This window comes from Ammospiza nelsoni, chromosome 1, assembly GCF_027579445.1.
Source record: "Ammospiza nelsoni isolate bAmmNel1 chromosome 1, bAmmNel1.pri, whole genome shotgun sequence".
In the NCBI taxonomy this organism is placed as follows: Eukaryota; Metazoa; Chordata; class Aves; order Passeriformes; family Passerellidae; genus Ammospiza; species Ammospiza nelsoni.
This window is the reverse complement of record NC_080633.1, coordinates 23,098,553-23,113,920: the sequence shown is the minus strand read 5'-3', so window position 1 is coordinate 23,113,920 and position 15,368 is coordinate 23,098,553. Positions and strand designations below refer to the sequence as shown.

At 40.4% G+C, this 15,368-nt stretch overlaps 1 protein-coding gene across 2 annotated transcripts; it reads right to left on the bottom strand.

Annotated features, from left to right (window-relative positions):
• Nucleotides 1–2,995: 2,995 nt before the first annotated feature.
• On the bottom strand, nt 2,996–13,630 carry STEAP1 (STEAP family member 1). Of its 2 annotated transcripts, XM_059475344.1 has the most exons (5): nt 13,448–13,630; nt 10,333–10,437; nt 9,030–9,542; nt 7,444–7,608; nt 2,996–5,864 (listed from the first exon to the last, which is right to left on the bottom strand). In XM_059475344.1, the coding sequence occupies exons 2-5, from the start codon at nt 10,423–10,425 to the stop codon at nt 5,607–5,609; spliced, it is 1,029 nt and encodes a 342-aa protein (XP_059331327.1). In that variant the 5' UTR covers nt 10,426–10,437; nt 13,448–13,630; the 3' UTR covers nt 2,996–5,606. The 2 variants fall into 2 exon arrangements, with proteins under 2 accessions (XP_059331327.1, XP_059331333.1); XM_059475350.1 differs by lacking the exon at nt 13,448–13,630 and having other exon boundaries at nt 10,333–11,049.
• Between the last annotated feature and the right edge of the window lie 1,738 nt (nt 13,631–15,368).

Genomic DNA, 15,368 nt, shown 5'->3' with positions numbered 1-15,368 from the left:
TTCCCCAGAAATGCCTGAAATGGTATTTCAGGGTTGGAGAAATGTTTGCAACTTAATAGGTTGTGCAGGTTAAACTCTACACAAACTCAGGCTCTTTGTATTTATTCATTCTATTCTCCAGCTCCATGAGGAAAACCAACCCTCCCATTCCCTCTGTTTCAAGGATTCACTTCAGAGTTTTCAGACTGTCCCACCAGCCACCGTGTTGTCCTCCATTTTACCCATCTCTCTTACTAAGGGTTTCTATTCCCTGCTAACTTGATGATGTTCATTGATCTCATTCAGTATCCTTCACCTACTTATTTTTACCCTTTAACATCCACTGGGCTCCTTTACTCTTTCATAAGAAAATCTGAGTGCTTGCAATGTCTCCTTTCCTCTTTTTCACAGATTGCCAATTGTCATGTTCCATGTTGATGCCTCTTTGCACAGCTTCATAGTCCCAGAATATACTTTGGTCTGTCATTATTTATAAGGGAATAAATAAAGATGTGAAAAAATTATGTGAATAAATAAAGATGTACAAAGTCTATCAGAAATTAGAAGGGGGGAAGTATGATTTTAATTATAAGGGGGAAATTATGATTTTAATTATGGGTGAGATCTAACAATTGTTAGATTTCTAAACTATAGTTGCAGAGATACTTGAGGAGATTTGAAAGTGGTTTGGTTTCTTCCCCAGTCCAGCTTCTTGTTTATTTTCTTTTTAAGGATTTCCAGTTAGAATATTTTTGAATGAATGAGATGCACTGTTCAGAAGTTATTCTGGTACATGCTCAGGTACAGGCAAGAGAGAATTGCCACTCAGTTTTATATATGAGTCACAGGACTAAAAAAATAAAGCAGAGAAATAATTAGAAGTGGGTTATATGGCCATTCCTTTAAGTCCAGCAATTAAGATCCTTCTCAGCATGCCAAGTAATGGAGATATTCATGTGGAAAAATCTTTTCAGTAGAGTACATTTAACAATAAATTGTAAGCATGTATATAAAGACTGCACATGACTGCAAACTACAAATTTGACTGTCCAGTTAAAAAATCCCTACATTTGCCTCGCTTCTATTTTAGTAGTAAGACCAAAAAAAAAAAAAAAAAAGAAATTTAAGGACCAAATACTTGTATCAGTAGCAATATTAGTATTCTACAAGTCCCACAGTGACTACACATCTTCAACCAAGTCAAAGATATAGCATATTTACCTCATCAATGTACTTTCATGCTATGAAGAGGAAATATACATAAAAAAGAAACAAAAAATACAAAACAACTCAAACTTCTGTTGTATCATCTTTAATGAAAGTAGCTGTTGTCTTTTTTATGCTTGCAGAGTTTGGTTCATGGATTGGTTTTATGTATTTTCAGCTGAAAATCTCTGAAAACTTATTATGCCTACTTAATAAATTAGCCTCACTTCATCCATTCAAGTGTTAAATTTAATCTACAGAAAAGTTCAAAGAATGATGCAAAGATTGAACTCTGAGGCAACTGAATTTAATGAGACTCGTTTGAATAAAAGAAATAATAAAAATTAATTTTGCCATCAGCAACAGAATATGCTCATGGGATCAAGAAATCCTGGCATTACTGAAAAAACGTCAGTGGCAATGATCAGCCATTGTCAGACACTTACAGCAACAATAGCAGATTACACTCTTCAGGTGGGTTCAGCGTGTTTTCAAAAATTGGTCTTTTTGTTTTGGTTTTTTAAATTATTCCTTTAATGGCATTTAAAGAAAATCAGTTTAAAAGAAATGAGTTTGAATTTCAAAAACGGTTTTGAAAATTAATTTCAAAAATGAATTTCAAAAATTTCAACATTTTCTGTTGTTAAGGGACAGTACTAGAAAGTCTGGATGTAGGAGAAAAGGGGAGGTGTGAGCTCATCATCTCTACAAATGAAACCACACAGCCCACAGCCACGTAGACACCAGTCAGTTTTATATGGGTTTTGATGACAGTTTCTAGAGCACATTTTTGCCCACTGATTCATGGAAAACTAAGAACATGACAAAAGAGTGAAGCAAGGGAATATTCTTGCTACTGACATAGGATGAAATAATGCAAGTTTTAACTTTTAGGAGCACTTGGAACTTTTCATTTAGGGCTGGTTTAAGTTAAGCTGCCTGTTTACACCATTCCTCTTTGAGCCCTTCCTAATGACATATGTAGGATGCTGCCTGTCAGGTGAATCAGACCCATGAGTGGACCTGGCTGAATCATTCTTCTCTCTGCTTTACTTTTCAACTGGATCCAATGCCCTACTCTGATGAACTTCACATCTTTAACAACTGGCAGCACCGACAGAACAGAGAAGAGTGGCCAAAGGGAGGGACTGCTTACAGTAAATGCTGCTGTCAACAGGAATTTGCATTACACAACAGCCAACACAGCCCTAGCTCTAGCTTCCTGAACAATGATTGGTTCTGTCACTTATTGGGAAGAGTATTCTGGATATGATCTCTCCAAATGAATTTGGCATAAAATTCCTTAGGCCCCTTTAACAATTTATTTCTCCAGAGTTTCAATTCTGTGTCTCTCAAATAGATTGGAGACATGTAACAATAGAAAAAAGTACTCTGCAGGCCTTATATTTTAAAGCCACTGCCACTAGAATGATGAATTCTTACACAGAAGTGTGCCCATACATGCCTTTCCTCAATGCCCTTGCTATTCTTGAACTTTTCTTGTTCTTTGATCAGCATTTCCAGGGATCTTGGGTCTCCCTCCAAAGCTTTCTCTTCCTTTTCAAAAATCTCTGAATGCTAGAATGTACAGTTAAAAGTACTGTCAGGAAAAATGTAATTTCATTACACTATGAAAGTGCCCATTTTGCTTTTCACATCTTTGTTTTCTTTCCTTTGGAGGCTCCAGGCTCTTCACTAGCATGAAGAAAATGGTTTCCCTTGACTGTTTCCATCAGCAGCTCTTCTAGAGTGTACTGTGCCTTTTTACCCTTTGACCCTGGATATATATGACACAATGGCAGATACAGCATACATTGAAGCATTTAATGATGTACAGTTTTATAAAACTAATTAGTGTTATACAAGTAAGTGCCTAAAATGTGCACACACATTCAATTAATGTATTGTAATAGTATATAGGCTGATTAATACACTGAATTTGAAACAGGTACATAAACATAAATTAAAAGGTACATATGAACTTAGATTCACCAGTGTTGAACTAAACCATGTTTGCCACAAACTGAGAAATTAAATACTGTCAATAGCATTTTCTTCTTAGCCCTATATAGATCTTCCTCACTGTTGTATCTGAATGCCTAAAAAGCAAATCATAGAATAATTTACATTGAGTCCAGCCATAAATCTAACACTGCCAAGCCTACCATGAGAGCACGTCCCTAAGCACCACATCTACATGTCTTTTAAATACCTCCAGGGGTAGTGAGTCAGCCACTTCCCTGAGCAGCCTGCAGACTGGAAGTGAGTTATTAAGATGTAGTTTACTAAAGAGTTAGAAAGCAGAGTAGAGACTCACTATGAAGTCTCAAGTTCTGGCTATAAGCATTTGATGGTAGTTTCTAGAGAAATGTCTAGATGTGACACAGAAAACCTGGCTCCTACTTGAAACAATCAGTAGGGAAAAACACACTTAAATGTCTGGATGTCATGTGTGATTTCTGGAATAGCTTTTGTAGACTGTATTTAAATTTCATGTCGTAGAACACACTTCTGGGTTTACCTCTGGGCAATGTTAGAGAGAAAAGTCTGAAGTGTGCTTAATGTCCCCTGCTGAATGATGAGCTTAAAAGGTCAGTTTGGATAGTATGTGATGATCTTGAAATTGGTCTGCTCCTGTAATTTATGTTATCAATTCAAACCATATTAACTAGTTGAAATGAATGAAGTTATGCTGTCTTGGACTACCTTCTGTAACAAGTGCATAGAGCTTATTAAAGATTTATTTCATTCATGGAAATATAAATGCAAATGCATTGAGCACCATACTTTTCCTACTCTGTTAGAAACTTCTTAGACTAACACTGCAGTCCAGCTTCCTGTATTGTAGGGTTTTGGCCTCTGTCATGCATTACTGGTTTGATACATAATCAAACAGATTTCAATTTATATTACATAGGTCACAGATTTCAATTTATATTACATAGGTCACCATGTCCCCAGTTACTTTCACAGTATTACATTATGTGCAAATTTAAAAAGGCCAACTTTTAAGTTGCAATAATTGATGGTAACAACCCAGAAAATACAAAATGTAATACCCCTGTAGCTATTTAATTTGTCTGTTATTTATGCTCCATGTAAAAGTCCAGAAAGAGACAACAGATTCATTAGCACCGTGTATTACATTTTTTTTAGGTATATGTTGTTTTCCTGCTTGTTTTAATACCACAGCCATTGCCAATTAGGGTTCTCATTCAGAGGATTCCAGCAATAGGTGGCATCAACAGTCCACGTCCTAGTCAACTCCTGCAGGCAGTCTGGCAGAAATGTTCCTGATGTTGAGTAGAAATATTTACTACCGAATAACATATTTCAAAAGAGATACTAACAAATGAATTATTCATTTAAAACTTCCAGCCAGACCTATGCAATGTAAGGAAAGTAGGATTTAATGAGCTTATTAAAGTTATTAGGAAAATTTCTGTAAAAGCAAATGCAGTTGGAAACCATTCAACATGACAATCTCACTAAATCATTGGCAAGATTCAAATGTCTATTTTTAATGTTTTTCTTCCAGTCACACAATTGTGTTGGCCCTAGGGTAAACAAAAAAACACATTTACCTGATGGATTTATCCCACTGGAATAATTTGTGCAAATAAAGTTTAGCACATGTCAAGGGCTGCAGGCTTAGGTCAAAAGCATGGAAAATTTCCAGCATCAGAAACAAAAGAATGTGTTCATGGAATAAAAAATGGGAAATGTTTTATCGTTTCAAGTAAACAGAGACACACCTAGTCCTGGATAAGATGGAAATCTGAGTCTAAAAACTCTTTTTTTAGACTGTGCCCAAGCCTCAGTAGATATTTACCTTGTAAAGATCCCTGTGATTCTGCTTGCTCAGTTGTGTACGTTCAAAACCTGGAAGGTGTACACAGTTTCTGTCTGGCTCATATGCCAAGGTCCCCACTCTGCAAAATGAAACACAGGCTGCTGGTGCTAAGAGGCAACGGAATGATAAATACTCTAGTTTTTGTCCCATTATAATTCTGAGATTTAGTGAAGATACACACATGGCTGTGTGAAGCAGAAAGCATTCTTGGGCTCTGCAGGGTAATAATTTTTTACTTTCTGTGGTCATCTGGAGAAATAATTTATGTTTGCTTTTGCATACAGAAGAACTGGGACCGAGACAATGAAACACTTGGATTTTAAAAACAGTGAGTGAGAAGAAAGAAATCATCAAATACCAAAACACTGAATAAAGTGTAAAATAGATTTTTTTGTTTTCTGTCTTTGAAAACAACAAAATTGCATCAAGTATTTCATACTCCTGAAGTAAAAAAAAAAAAAAGTGAGAAAGAAACATCTACAGCAAATGCGAAAACAGAGCTCATGAGTGAAAATTTCATGGCTTTGAGCATATTTAGATCCATAAACAGGAAATGTCCATATTTGATCTACAGTCTGGAAGTTATGCTGGTTTGATTGGCTTGTGTCTTAGCTTCCCAACCACTTCTGATTTTTCTTATCCTCTTCCTAAAACACGGGAGGAGCAGTATGCATTTACAGAGGAGAACTACAATAGGAAGAAAAACTGCAACCATAAATGAAGGTGGCGTATACCAGATGAATTGGTTAGCATCAACCCACTTATTCCAAGCAAACACCAGTGCATGAACGGTGCATAGCAGCAGGGCTAAATATCCCATCTTGCTCTGAAAAGAGAAAGAAAATAGCAAGCTATTTATTTTTCCCAACTTGGCAAAAAAAGTACTCTGTTAAGCAAATACAGAAATCTGGATGGGCCTTGACCAACATGCTCAAGTCAAAGAAAAGCAACCTTTAAACTAAAAGCTAACAACTGTAAGTCAGGACTCCCTGTACTCTTTTATGCCAGTGTAAAAGAAAATTGAAGAGGCACATTTTTTAAGTAATGCTATGATACTTAGCTAAAATACAGAAGAGATTGCCGGTTACTCCTGAAACATGCTCAATCCTGAATATCTCAGTTTACATCGGTATACTAAATTACTTTAATTCCATGATAAATCATTATGAGTTCAAAACTAGATATATTAATGGATTAACTGAATGCTTGCAAAGAAAAATTTTATGCTAAATTAAAATCACAAACTCGAGTAAGTCTAGTACTATGGCAAAAGCCCTGCAAAACTACAGGAAACTCAAGTCTTTCATTTCACTTACAGTGGTAAATTTGGCTTAGCTTGTTTACAAAATTCAGGAGTAAAGAAAATTTACTAGTAATTTCAAGTCTCTTGTCACTTAATAATCTTGTACTCATCAGTGAAGTCAAACACTGTATTTCCAACTGCTGAATGCTACAGCTTCCAACTACTGTTCTGCTACAGAACATGATTTTTAAGTAATAAAGTTATTTCTTTATAAAGTAAGTCCAACACAGAAGTATTACTCATCTGGGTTTCTTCACCATAGTCTTTCAACAGTGAAAGCAGTCATGCATTTAGAGACTTCCTCCTTACTTTTCCATGTTCTCTGTACACTTATCTTACAAATAATAGACTTTGTAGAGTGGGCAGAATATCAAATCAGTAATTGTGATTATACACTTCATATCTGCTTTTAAAATATAAATCAAATTTTCAAATGCCAGATCCTTAGTAGATTATTAAATGTTCAGATTTTGGAGTTTGAGAGCCTGATCCAACACTTGCTTAAGTCTAGTGTGACCATACTGATGTCAGCAGAACCACCCTGATTATTACTGCATATGACACAAGGAAATCGAGAGCAACCCAAATGCCCGGGTTAAGGAAACAAGCCCAGCTGTAGCAAACTCAAGACTGGCTGGATTTGATTATCCAGCATCTGTTCTAAGATGTCTCTTTCAGAGTACCCTGTGTGTGCCATATGGGAACAGCACTGACTGATTCAATGCCACCTACTCCAAATTCAGCAGGACATGGGACGTTCTGGAGAGATAAGATACCTAGAAGATGACTTCAGCACCAGAGCTAAGAAAAGGTCTCAAACGGACAACTGCTGCTGATCACAAAGTCAGGAGGAGAAAAAGTGCTATGGAGTTGTCTTTTCTTTCCATTTTATACACTGAACACAGGAGCCTGTTCTTCCAACAAAAGAGTAATGGAAAGAACATTTCTCACAAACCAGTTAACAAAGAGTACGGAAAAACCTCTCCATTGGTTTCACCAACTTTGTGTTTGATATTTCTAACTCCTAATGGCCTTAGCTGATAACACACAGTTCTACAAATGGAACTAACAACATGCAGTAATGATATTCATTCATGCACACCTGAATGTAGTGGAACTCTCTCCAGGTCAAAGAGAGACTGACAGATGGAATTGATGTTATTGCCAACAGGGCCAGCAAAGCAAGTCCCAGAATTCCTATAGACACATAAATCTCCATTCTCCAAACATCATGTTCAATCCAGGCATTTTCTTTTTTTTGTTTGACCTGCCAAAAGAACACCATAAAAATTACAGACTGGCACACTTGGTTGTTTGTGTTAAATATAATTTTGCTGTTTTCACCATAATATTAATGAAATAAACAAAGAAAACCAGTATTTTGGTTTGTTTGAATGTCTTTGAATATAACTGCTGTTTACTCCTGATGACAAAGCCCTCACTGGTATATCCAGAGTAAAGGTGAGCTTTTAGAGAGAAGCATCTAGACTTCATCAGTGTCTTGGCCAGGAGAGCCTGATTCTGAGGCCTCTTAACCTGCCTTCACAGCAAGGATAAATCTTGGTTTTGACAAGAAAAAAGCCCCACCTGTGGCTAAATACCATATCAGGGAGATTATAACAACAGGAAATATATTAACAGCTCTGCTTCAGGGAGGTAATTCAGCAGGACTTCTTAATAAAAATATCCTGCCATGGAAGTTGTTTTGCCCTGTTTTTTTTAAAAAACACAAAAAACTTGGTACATCTGTGATTTTAATAAACTGATGTCAAAACTTCTCTTACTTACAACTACTTGCAAGAGCACTTTGATCCTGCTAGTGATCACCATGGCATAATATGCCCCAAATATGATAATTTCTGCATCTTGACTGGAATCTCAAGGAAATTTCTAGTAATCCATTCAAGTCAGATTACCAGTAAGGCTGATTTCAGAGTTTTCAACAGGTAATTTGACTGCTTTCAAAATCAGAATCTACTGACATCATATTGTGCTTTTAATTATTTTTAATAATAAAGGCTTTAGGGGTAATAAAAACATATATTTGCAGTCTATACCTTATATTGGAATATTCCTAAGACTGCATTACTTATGGTACCCAAGGAAATAGGTGAGTATTAGGAGCTCTCAGGTTACAGAGGATGTTGGAGAGCTTTGCAAGCCAATTATTGACCATGAATCAGAAGCATCATTGAAATCCTATCTTTAAATAAGGTAGTGTGTATCAGCCCAAATGTGAGCCATCAGTATTCACAAATTTAATTTGTGCGAATACAGATTACTGTGATTTAGCTCAGCCCTCCTTCACTGTGGCAAAGGAGTCTAAAAATGTTGTGTTCAGTGCTCAGTTTTTGTTTCTAGATTTCACTGGTCCAGAGAAGAACTCTACACTAAACTAATAGTGTGCCAAAGACTTAAATGTTCCTGTGAGATACAATTTTGCATCTTACAGATGGAAAAGAAATTCCCAAATGAAGAAAATTACTTATTTAATATATATTGGCACAGCTGGGGTGACACTTGACTCTATTACATACTTTGGCAACTAGGTCCTGCTCCATCCCTGAACGGTGCTGTTTGTGAATGCACTTGAAAATCAAACAAAGGCAATGAAAATGGCTTTCCCCCATCCAGATTTGCAAGGATTTTCTGAATACAGAAGGGTGGGTGTTCGTGTGCCCATCGTACCTGCTGGAATGCCCAGTTCAGCAGCTTGTATCTGTATGATCTTCTCATTGGATAGCACAGGCTATAGCAGGCGTGCAATGTAGCGAAGAAGAAACTGAGAAGTCCAAATTGTTTCCTTGATAACATCCATCTATCCAGCCACTGGGGAAACCTTTTATACTTGGTGCCAAAGTACAGCTGGAAACTAGCAGCTAATATTCCTGGTAAATACACTAGTGCTAAAAGGGTAATTGAAGTCACTGGTAAAACTTTGTTTATGACAAGGATTGGAATTTTATAGAAAGCGTTTTCCTTTTTGGTTATAAAAGGATATATGACATCTCTGATGGAAGTGTAAATAAATGTTAATAATGAGATCACAGATGCTATCTTCATTGGCAAGTGCCACTTAGGGAACAGATCCTGCTTGCAGTGCTGTTCTGAAGAGTATTCAAACTCACCAAAATGGTGTGCTTGATGTAAATCAAAAAGTGCAGCTGCTTCTGATGGATTGGCAACCTGCATATCCACATTCTGGAAGGGACAGAATGGAAATACAAAGTAAGTTCAAGACAAGGTTAGAAACTTCTGTAACAACAGTATTTGCCATCATGATTTTTACAACTTACTGCAGTGGAACCATATACAAAACATATGCACTGTTAAAAACAAGGTAACTTGGAAACAATATTTCAAACAGCATAGTCAGCACTTAGGTAAAGCACTTGTAGTGTAGATTTCCCATTCTTCATTATCTGCAGTGATTTTAAAATAGATTTTCATTCCAGGAAGATAACTATACTGCAAGGAAGGAAGGATTACATTATGTGAAGCATAATTTCAGCTTCTTATTATATAAGTTATAGATTTCAAATTTCAGCTATAGACTTAACGATGTAGCCCAAATACCATGCACAAGGAAGGATTAAAGGATTTTTTTCCTGGATCTTTTTTGTGTGATGTGGAAAACTTCCTGAGTCCAATGTTGCTATCATGAAGATTCCCCCAAAGATAAATTTTATATTCCTGTGTAAAAATCCCAAATTATTTCTATGGAGTTTTGCTCATCTGGTAAGCTACAATTAGCAACTACCCTCATGTAGTTTTTAGCTGCCTCAAGCTTTGTTTATTTTTTATCATGGACTGTGATTAAATTGAATGAGATGTTCTCTCTCTTTTTCTCTCTTCACATCAATATTGTGACAACATTTCAGAAATATTCGTGATATGCCAGTGTGATGGTAACACTGTCCCTGGACAAAATTGAACCAAGGATTGCAATATTCTATGTGACATATGAGCTGCTTTTTTACAGAAACATTACCAAGTAGTTAAGATTTCCTGTATTTCTTCTTGGCATGATGTTCTGACCTGCATTCTGATCAATTGCACCATTACCACCTTCCCTCTTCTCCATTGTGGAAACTCCCTGCAGAACAAATACAGGATGTAAAACAGGTTTTGAAATGCCATACTGGAACTTTGAGGCCTATTTTCCCTCAAACTGTTTTCTTCCTTGTCCTCCACACATTTGCTGGAAAAGGCACAGTCAACTAGGGAAAGGAAAGTCTGTCGTCTGAGAATGGAAAAAGCTCAGCTTATTTTCTGGGCAAAGCAGAGAATAAAAGAGAGCATAAATCAACAGAACAAAATTACTAATGAAGAATAATATTTAAGCCCAATATCCCTGTCACCTGTGGAATTAATGCATTAATTCAAGTTTTTAAATGACCACAAATTAGTTTGAAACAGCTTGCACAAAAAGCATGTAAAATGTTGTGAAGATGGATTTAAGTTCATGAGACTTTCTGATGCAAGAAGCCCATGGAGATGTGGTTTCTAATATATTTTAGGGTTTAGGATTGGTCTACTTGACAGTCACTCTGGGGCTTTAGATTCAAGATTGTCAAGAAACTGTAGCTTTGCTCATGCTATTCCCAGGTATTTTGGCAATACTCATCACCACAAGAAGCAGCAGAAATGGTTCTAAGCTATTAGGAATGACAAAAAATCAGATGTCAGAAAAAGAAGAAAAAAGGAAGAGAACTGATAAACCAAAAGAGATGTTTCTGAAAATCCTAGGATAGCAGAAAAGACAGTATTTTGAAGAGCATTAAATAACTACAGGGCCTGCAAGGACCTTGCAACAAGGACTTGCCAGGTGTGTGTCACACTGTTGCACACTGCAGGAGAGGCCCTGGCACCGCGCTGCTGGAAGCTCAGAGTGCCATACCACAGGGTGACTTTCTGTGACAACCTTTAAGAAAATTACTAGGTGGCTCTTCCATGTACTTTCCTCCTGAACAGCTGAATTACTAGATATTGAACTGTTTTTCTAACTACTGATTCTTTTATATCTATAAATCTTTTCGGAAATTATATTAAGAAATCAGACTTTGACGATTCTCCTTTTACTGTGTCTGGTTCCTTCAGTGGACGAGTCTTACAGACTTTTACTGTCTGCTGTGAGGGTTTGCTCTCTGCCAGGCCACCAGGCAGCTGAAGCTGAAGTATTCTTTTTGGAAGTGCTTTTTTCCTTAGCATTTCTCTTCGGATTTTTGCCTCCTGGTAGTCAGCTCTCCCTTTGAGCATAACCTTTCAGACAAGTGTTGCAGAGGAGGGTCAGCAAGAGTTCTGTTTGAAGGTCAGGCTGTAAAGCCATTCCTACACCAGCTAATGGTGTAGGAAAAGGTTATCCTTTGTATATCCTGCACACAAGAAAGCATGGACTCATGAAGGCACACTTCTGGTTTTTCCCCCTGTTCCTAGGGCTAGTCCTGGTGATTTTATCAAAAGTTTTGGGGTATCATGTATCTTCACAAAGCTTCAGATTTTAGAATTTCTACTTCTACATGTTTAAATAGACATTATTTCTAGCTGTTACAATTCAAAAAACAGTTTACAAATAGAACTTAGTAGGGTGAACTTACCTGTAAAAAACCTAATAACAAATACAGTGAACTCCACATCTATTTATAAGGAACTCATAATATGAAGGTCTTTCAGGCCTACCTTCTGGCTACCACACTGTCTTAGAGGTCCAAAAGCATAATATAGTTTGGGAATCTTTGTATGGAAAAGCCTGATTCACCCAGTTCTCATTCTCCTATCATTCTTCATTCAGAAAATTTAGAAACAAAGAGTCCATGATTAGTTTCCAGTTAAAGGTTAATATTGATGAGGATGTAATAAATGATGCCATGATGTGAACAAAAGCAATCCATGAGCTAGAATGCCAGCTGCTAATCCTAAAAGCTGATTTATTGGCTCTTTTGGGATACAATGTTTAATACAATGTTAAATACAGCGTTCAAGGTTTATGCAGCAGAAAACAAGACAGAAAAACGAAAGCGTGCGTGAATGAATGCATGTGCTCATCTAGGGAACTGTGGGTTTCAGCCATACAACTGCATGCAAGGAAACTCAAGCGTCACATCATCATATTCCACTTGGATTCTGATACCAGTTAAAATGAAATTATTTCCCAGTAACAAAGCACAGTGATAGCCTTTGATAACCCTAGAAGAAGAGCACCTACAATTCACTATTCAGTGCCTGACAAATTACCAGAAAGAATTCATCTAGCCTATATTTCTTTTTGAAATACATCTGAATTAAAATTAAGGGTCCTGCAAGAGACAGTTAGACATCTAACCCAGAGCTGCTATGAAAGGAAACAGTTATATTAACACCACTCCTGACTGCACATCCCTTCTGCTCTGGGACGCAGCTGTCAGCGAGGGTGGAGGTTGTCTCGCTGCAGAAAGCCGAGTTTCCAGCGTTGTGAGTACGGTACTGAATTTTGTACCGGGACAGCACGCTCATTGTAACGCTGAACCATCAGGGACCCACACTGCGCAGACATGATCCCGGGAAAACATCATCCCAAGTCACTGGGAAGGTTTTCTGAATAAGGGGTTTCAGGACTGGTTTCACGAAAAAAGAAAAACGGGTAAAACAGACAGGCTATGGTAATAACGAGGAGGTGATGGAAGAGGTACGGGACAGTGCCTGCACCCTTCTCTCGGCACTACCGGAAAGTTACAGCATGAAACAGCTGGGCATGAGCGTCTCGCTTTCCAAGTGCCCGCTGCACCGCGCAGGACGCTGCAGGCACTCGGCACGCGAGCTCAGAACTTTCCCCGCTCTTCCAAAATTCTGCTGAGCTCGGTGGAAAACTGAATGAAAGCCCAGCGGCTGGGAGCCGGAGAGCGTCGCTCAGCGCTCTCCTGGGCCAGAACGAGCCCGGGGCACTCCGCCCCAGGGAGCCCGAGCCGGCCGGGGCTTCCCCGCCTGGCCCAGCCCGGCCCGGCCCGGCCGCGTGGCGGGCGGGGCCCGGTTCGGAGCGCGCCTCAGCCCGGCCGGGCGGCGCACAGGGACGGACACCTCCGCGGCGGCTGCGGACACGGCCGGCCCCTGTCCGCCCCGGGCTCACTCACCTCGGCCCGGCAGCCCGGCCCGGCAGCCCGGCCCGGCAGCCCGGCCTCTCCTTCCCGCCGCAGGTCCTCCCGCGGGGGGCGGCGGCAGCGGCGGCCCCGCTCGGCTCGGTCCGCGGCGGGCAGCGCCCGGCGGCGTCCCTCGGAGGGGAAGGCGGCCTCGGGTCAGCAGCGGAGCGCCTGCCGGACTCTGAGGAGATGAGAGGCGGGGGAGACCGGCCGCAGCCTCCACCTCCCCTCCCGGCCCCGCCTTCCGCGCCCATCCCGCTCCCCTCCGCCCGGCCGGTGTGAGCCGTGAGCCGTGCCCCGGCCCGAGCCGCGGCGGGACGGCGCGGCCTCCCGGAGGGGATTCCCCGCAGACACCGGCCGGCCCAAAGAGCGCCCAGCCGTGGGTCTGCTGGGGCCTCGGCCGGACAAAGGGCGCATTCACCTGCTCCCTCCCCGCCCCGCCGCAGGGAGGAGGAGGTGGTACCGGTACCGGTACCGAGGTGCGCTCCCCTCTGCCCCGGGCGGCCCTGGCCTCCACCGGCCGCAGCTCTGCCGGCAGCCCCGCCGCTGGTGACGGGGTGCGCTGGGGGTCACAGCCCGCTCCGGGCCCGCAGTGCCCCCAGGCCCTTCGGATCCCGGGAACCCTTCCTTTCTCCTTTCATTCCGTTCTCTTTTCCCTGCCGGTTCCTCCAAACGGGTCACTCTCCTAAACCTGACAAAATGCCCTATTCATCCCTGCTTCACCTACGAGCAGTCCTCACTTTATTTTTTTTCCTAAAGTACCATGATCCTGTAAGTTTTTTGCTGTTCTTGTTTGTTTGTGGTTTGGTTTTTAACCTCAGTTGGTGATTTTGAAAAAGCAGCTGTCTCCTGAAAATTTAGTCACACAGTAGTGTGAACCATCATTATCTTATGAAATCTCTGTTTTAGTGCATATTTTGACATCTAGTGACTTCCTGAAGCACACGTGGTCAGTTTGTGTCAGAAATGTTTTCGTGCAGAGCTCATTGTATCCTCCTCAGGATGTCTTTACAGAAATTACGCCAAGTGCCATGTCATTGTATCTTGGGAGGGGAGTAGATTTTTTTTTCTCCTTTTCAGTAGATGTTAAATGGACGTAGACTCCAGCTGATTGCTACATGTGGAAGAAAAGAGGAGATTGCCTTAGAAGGAATAGAAGACAGAATAATTGTATCTCCTGTGTTAAAAGCTTAACTTTTAATTATTTTTTTAGTTACCTTCATTAGCATATCTTCCAGTGCTTTGCATAAAGGCTATTTCCCACATGTTTTTCATTAGTTACTTTTTTTGTACATCATAACTTGGGTTTGCTCTCGCTTTGTGTAAGTGCCGTTTGATTTCCTTCCCTGCTCCTTTATTTGCCCGGTCGGTCTGGGATTTCCCCGTTCCCACCAGCAGGGTGACGCCTGGCGGTGGGAGCGCAGGGGACGAGGCTGCCGGTGCCAAGGTGTGCCGGCCGGTTCCAACCCCGCCTAAGGAGACTTTGCAGTCCAGGGGGCTAGCAGCATGTTCTTAGGGAACTCCTTGGCAAAGCACTTCTCAGAAGCCCTGGTGTAAGCTAGTGTTGTGGGAACTGCATTTATAAAAGATAGCTGAAGATGCTGAGAGATTGCAGCATCTGGATATCCTGTTTTAGGAATAGAATATACAGTCTTAAGGATAGAATACCCTTAAGGCATCCTTAGACTTTTTGCAAAACACACAAGAGCTCAGCTCCTGCCTACGCATGCTCAGGAGATGAGACAAAAAGCCGGCCCGAGTGTGAACCTGGCTATTAAATAAGTACCTGGTGAGCTGCTCTGCAGAGATGCTTTTAGGTATCTCTGGACAAGCCATCCCCTCTCTAGTCTGCATGCTGAGTACCAGTAGGTGCCTGTCTGTGAGTAAAATTGGAAAGCTGGTTTTACGTGGGTGC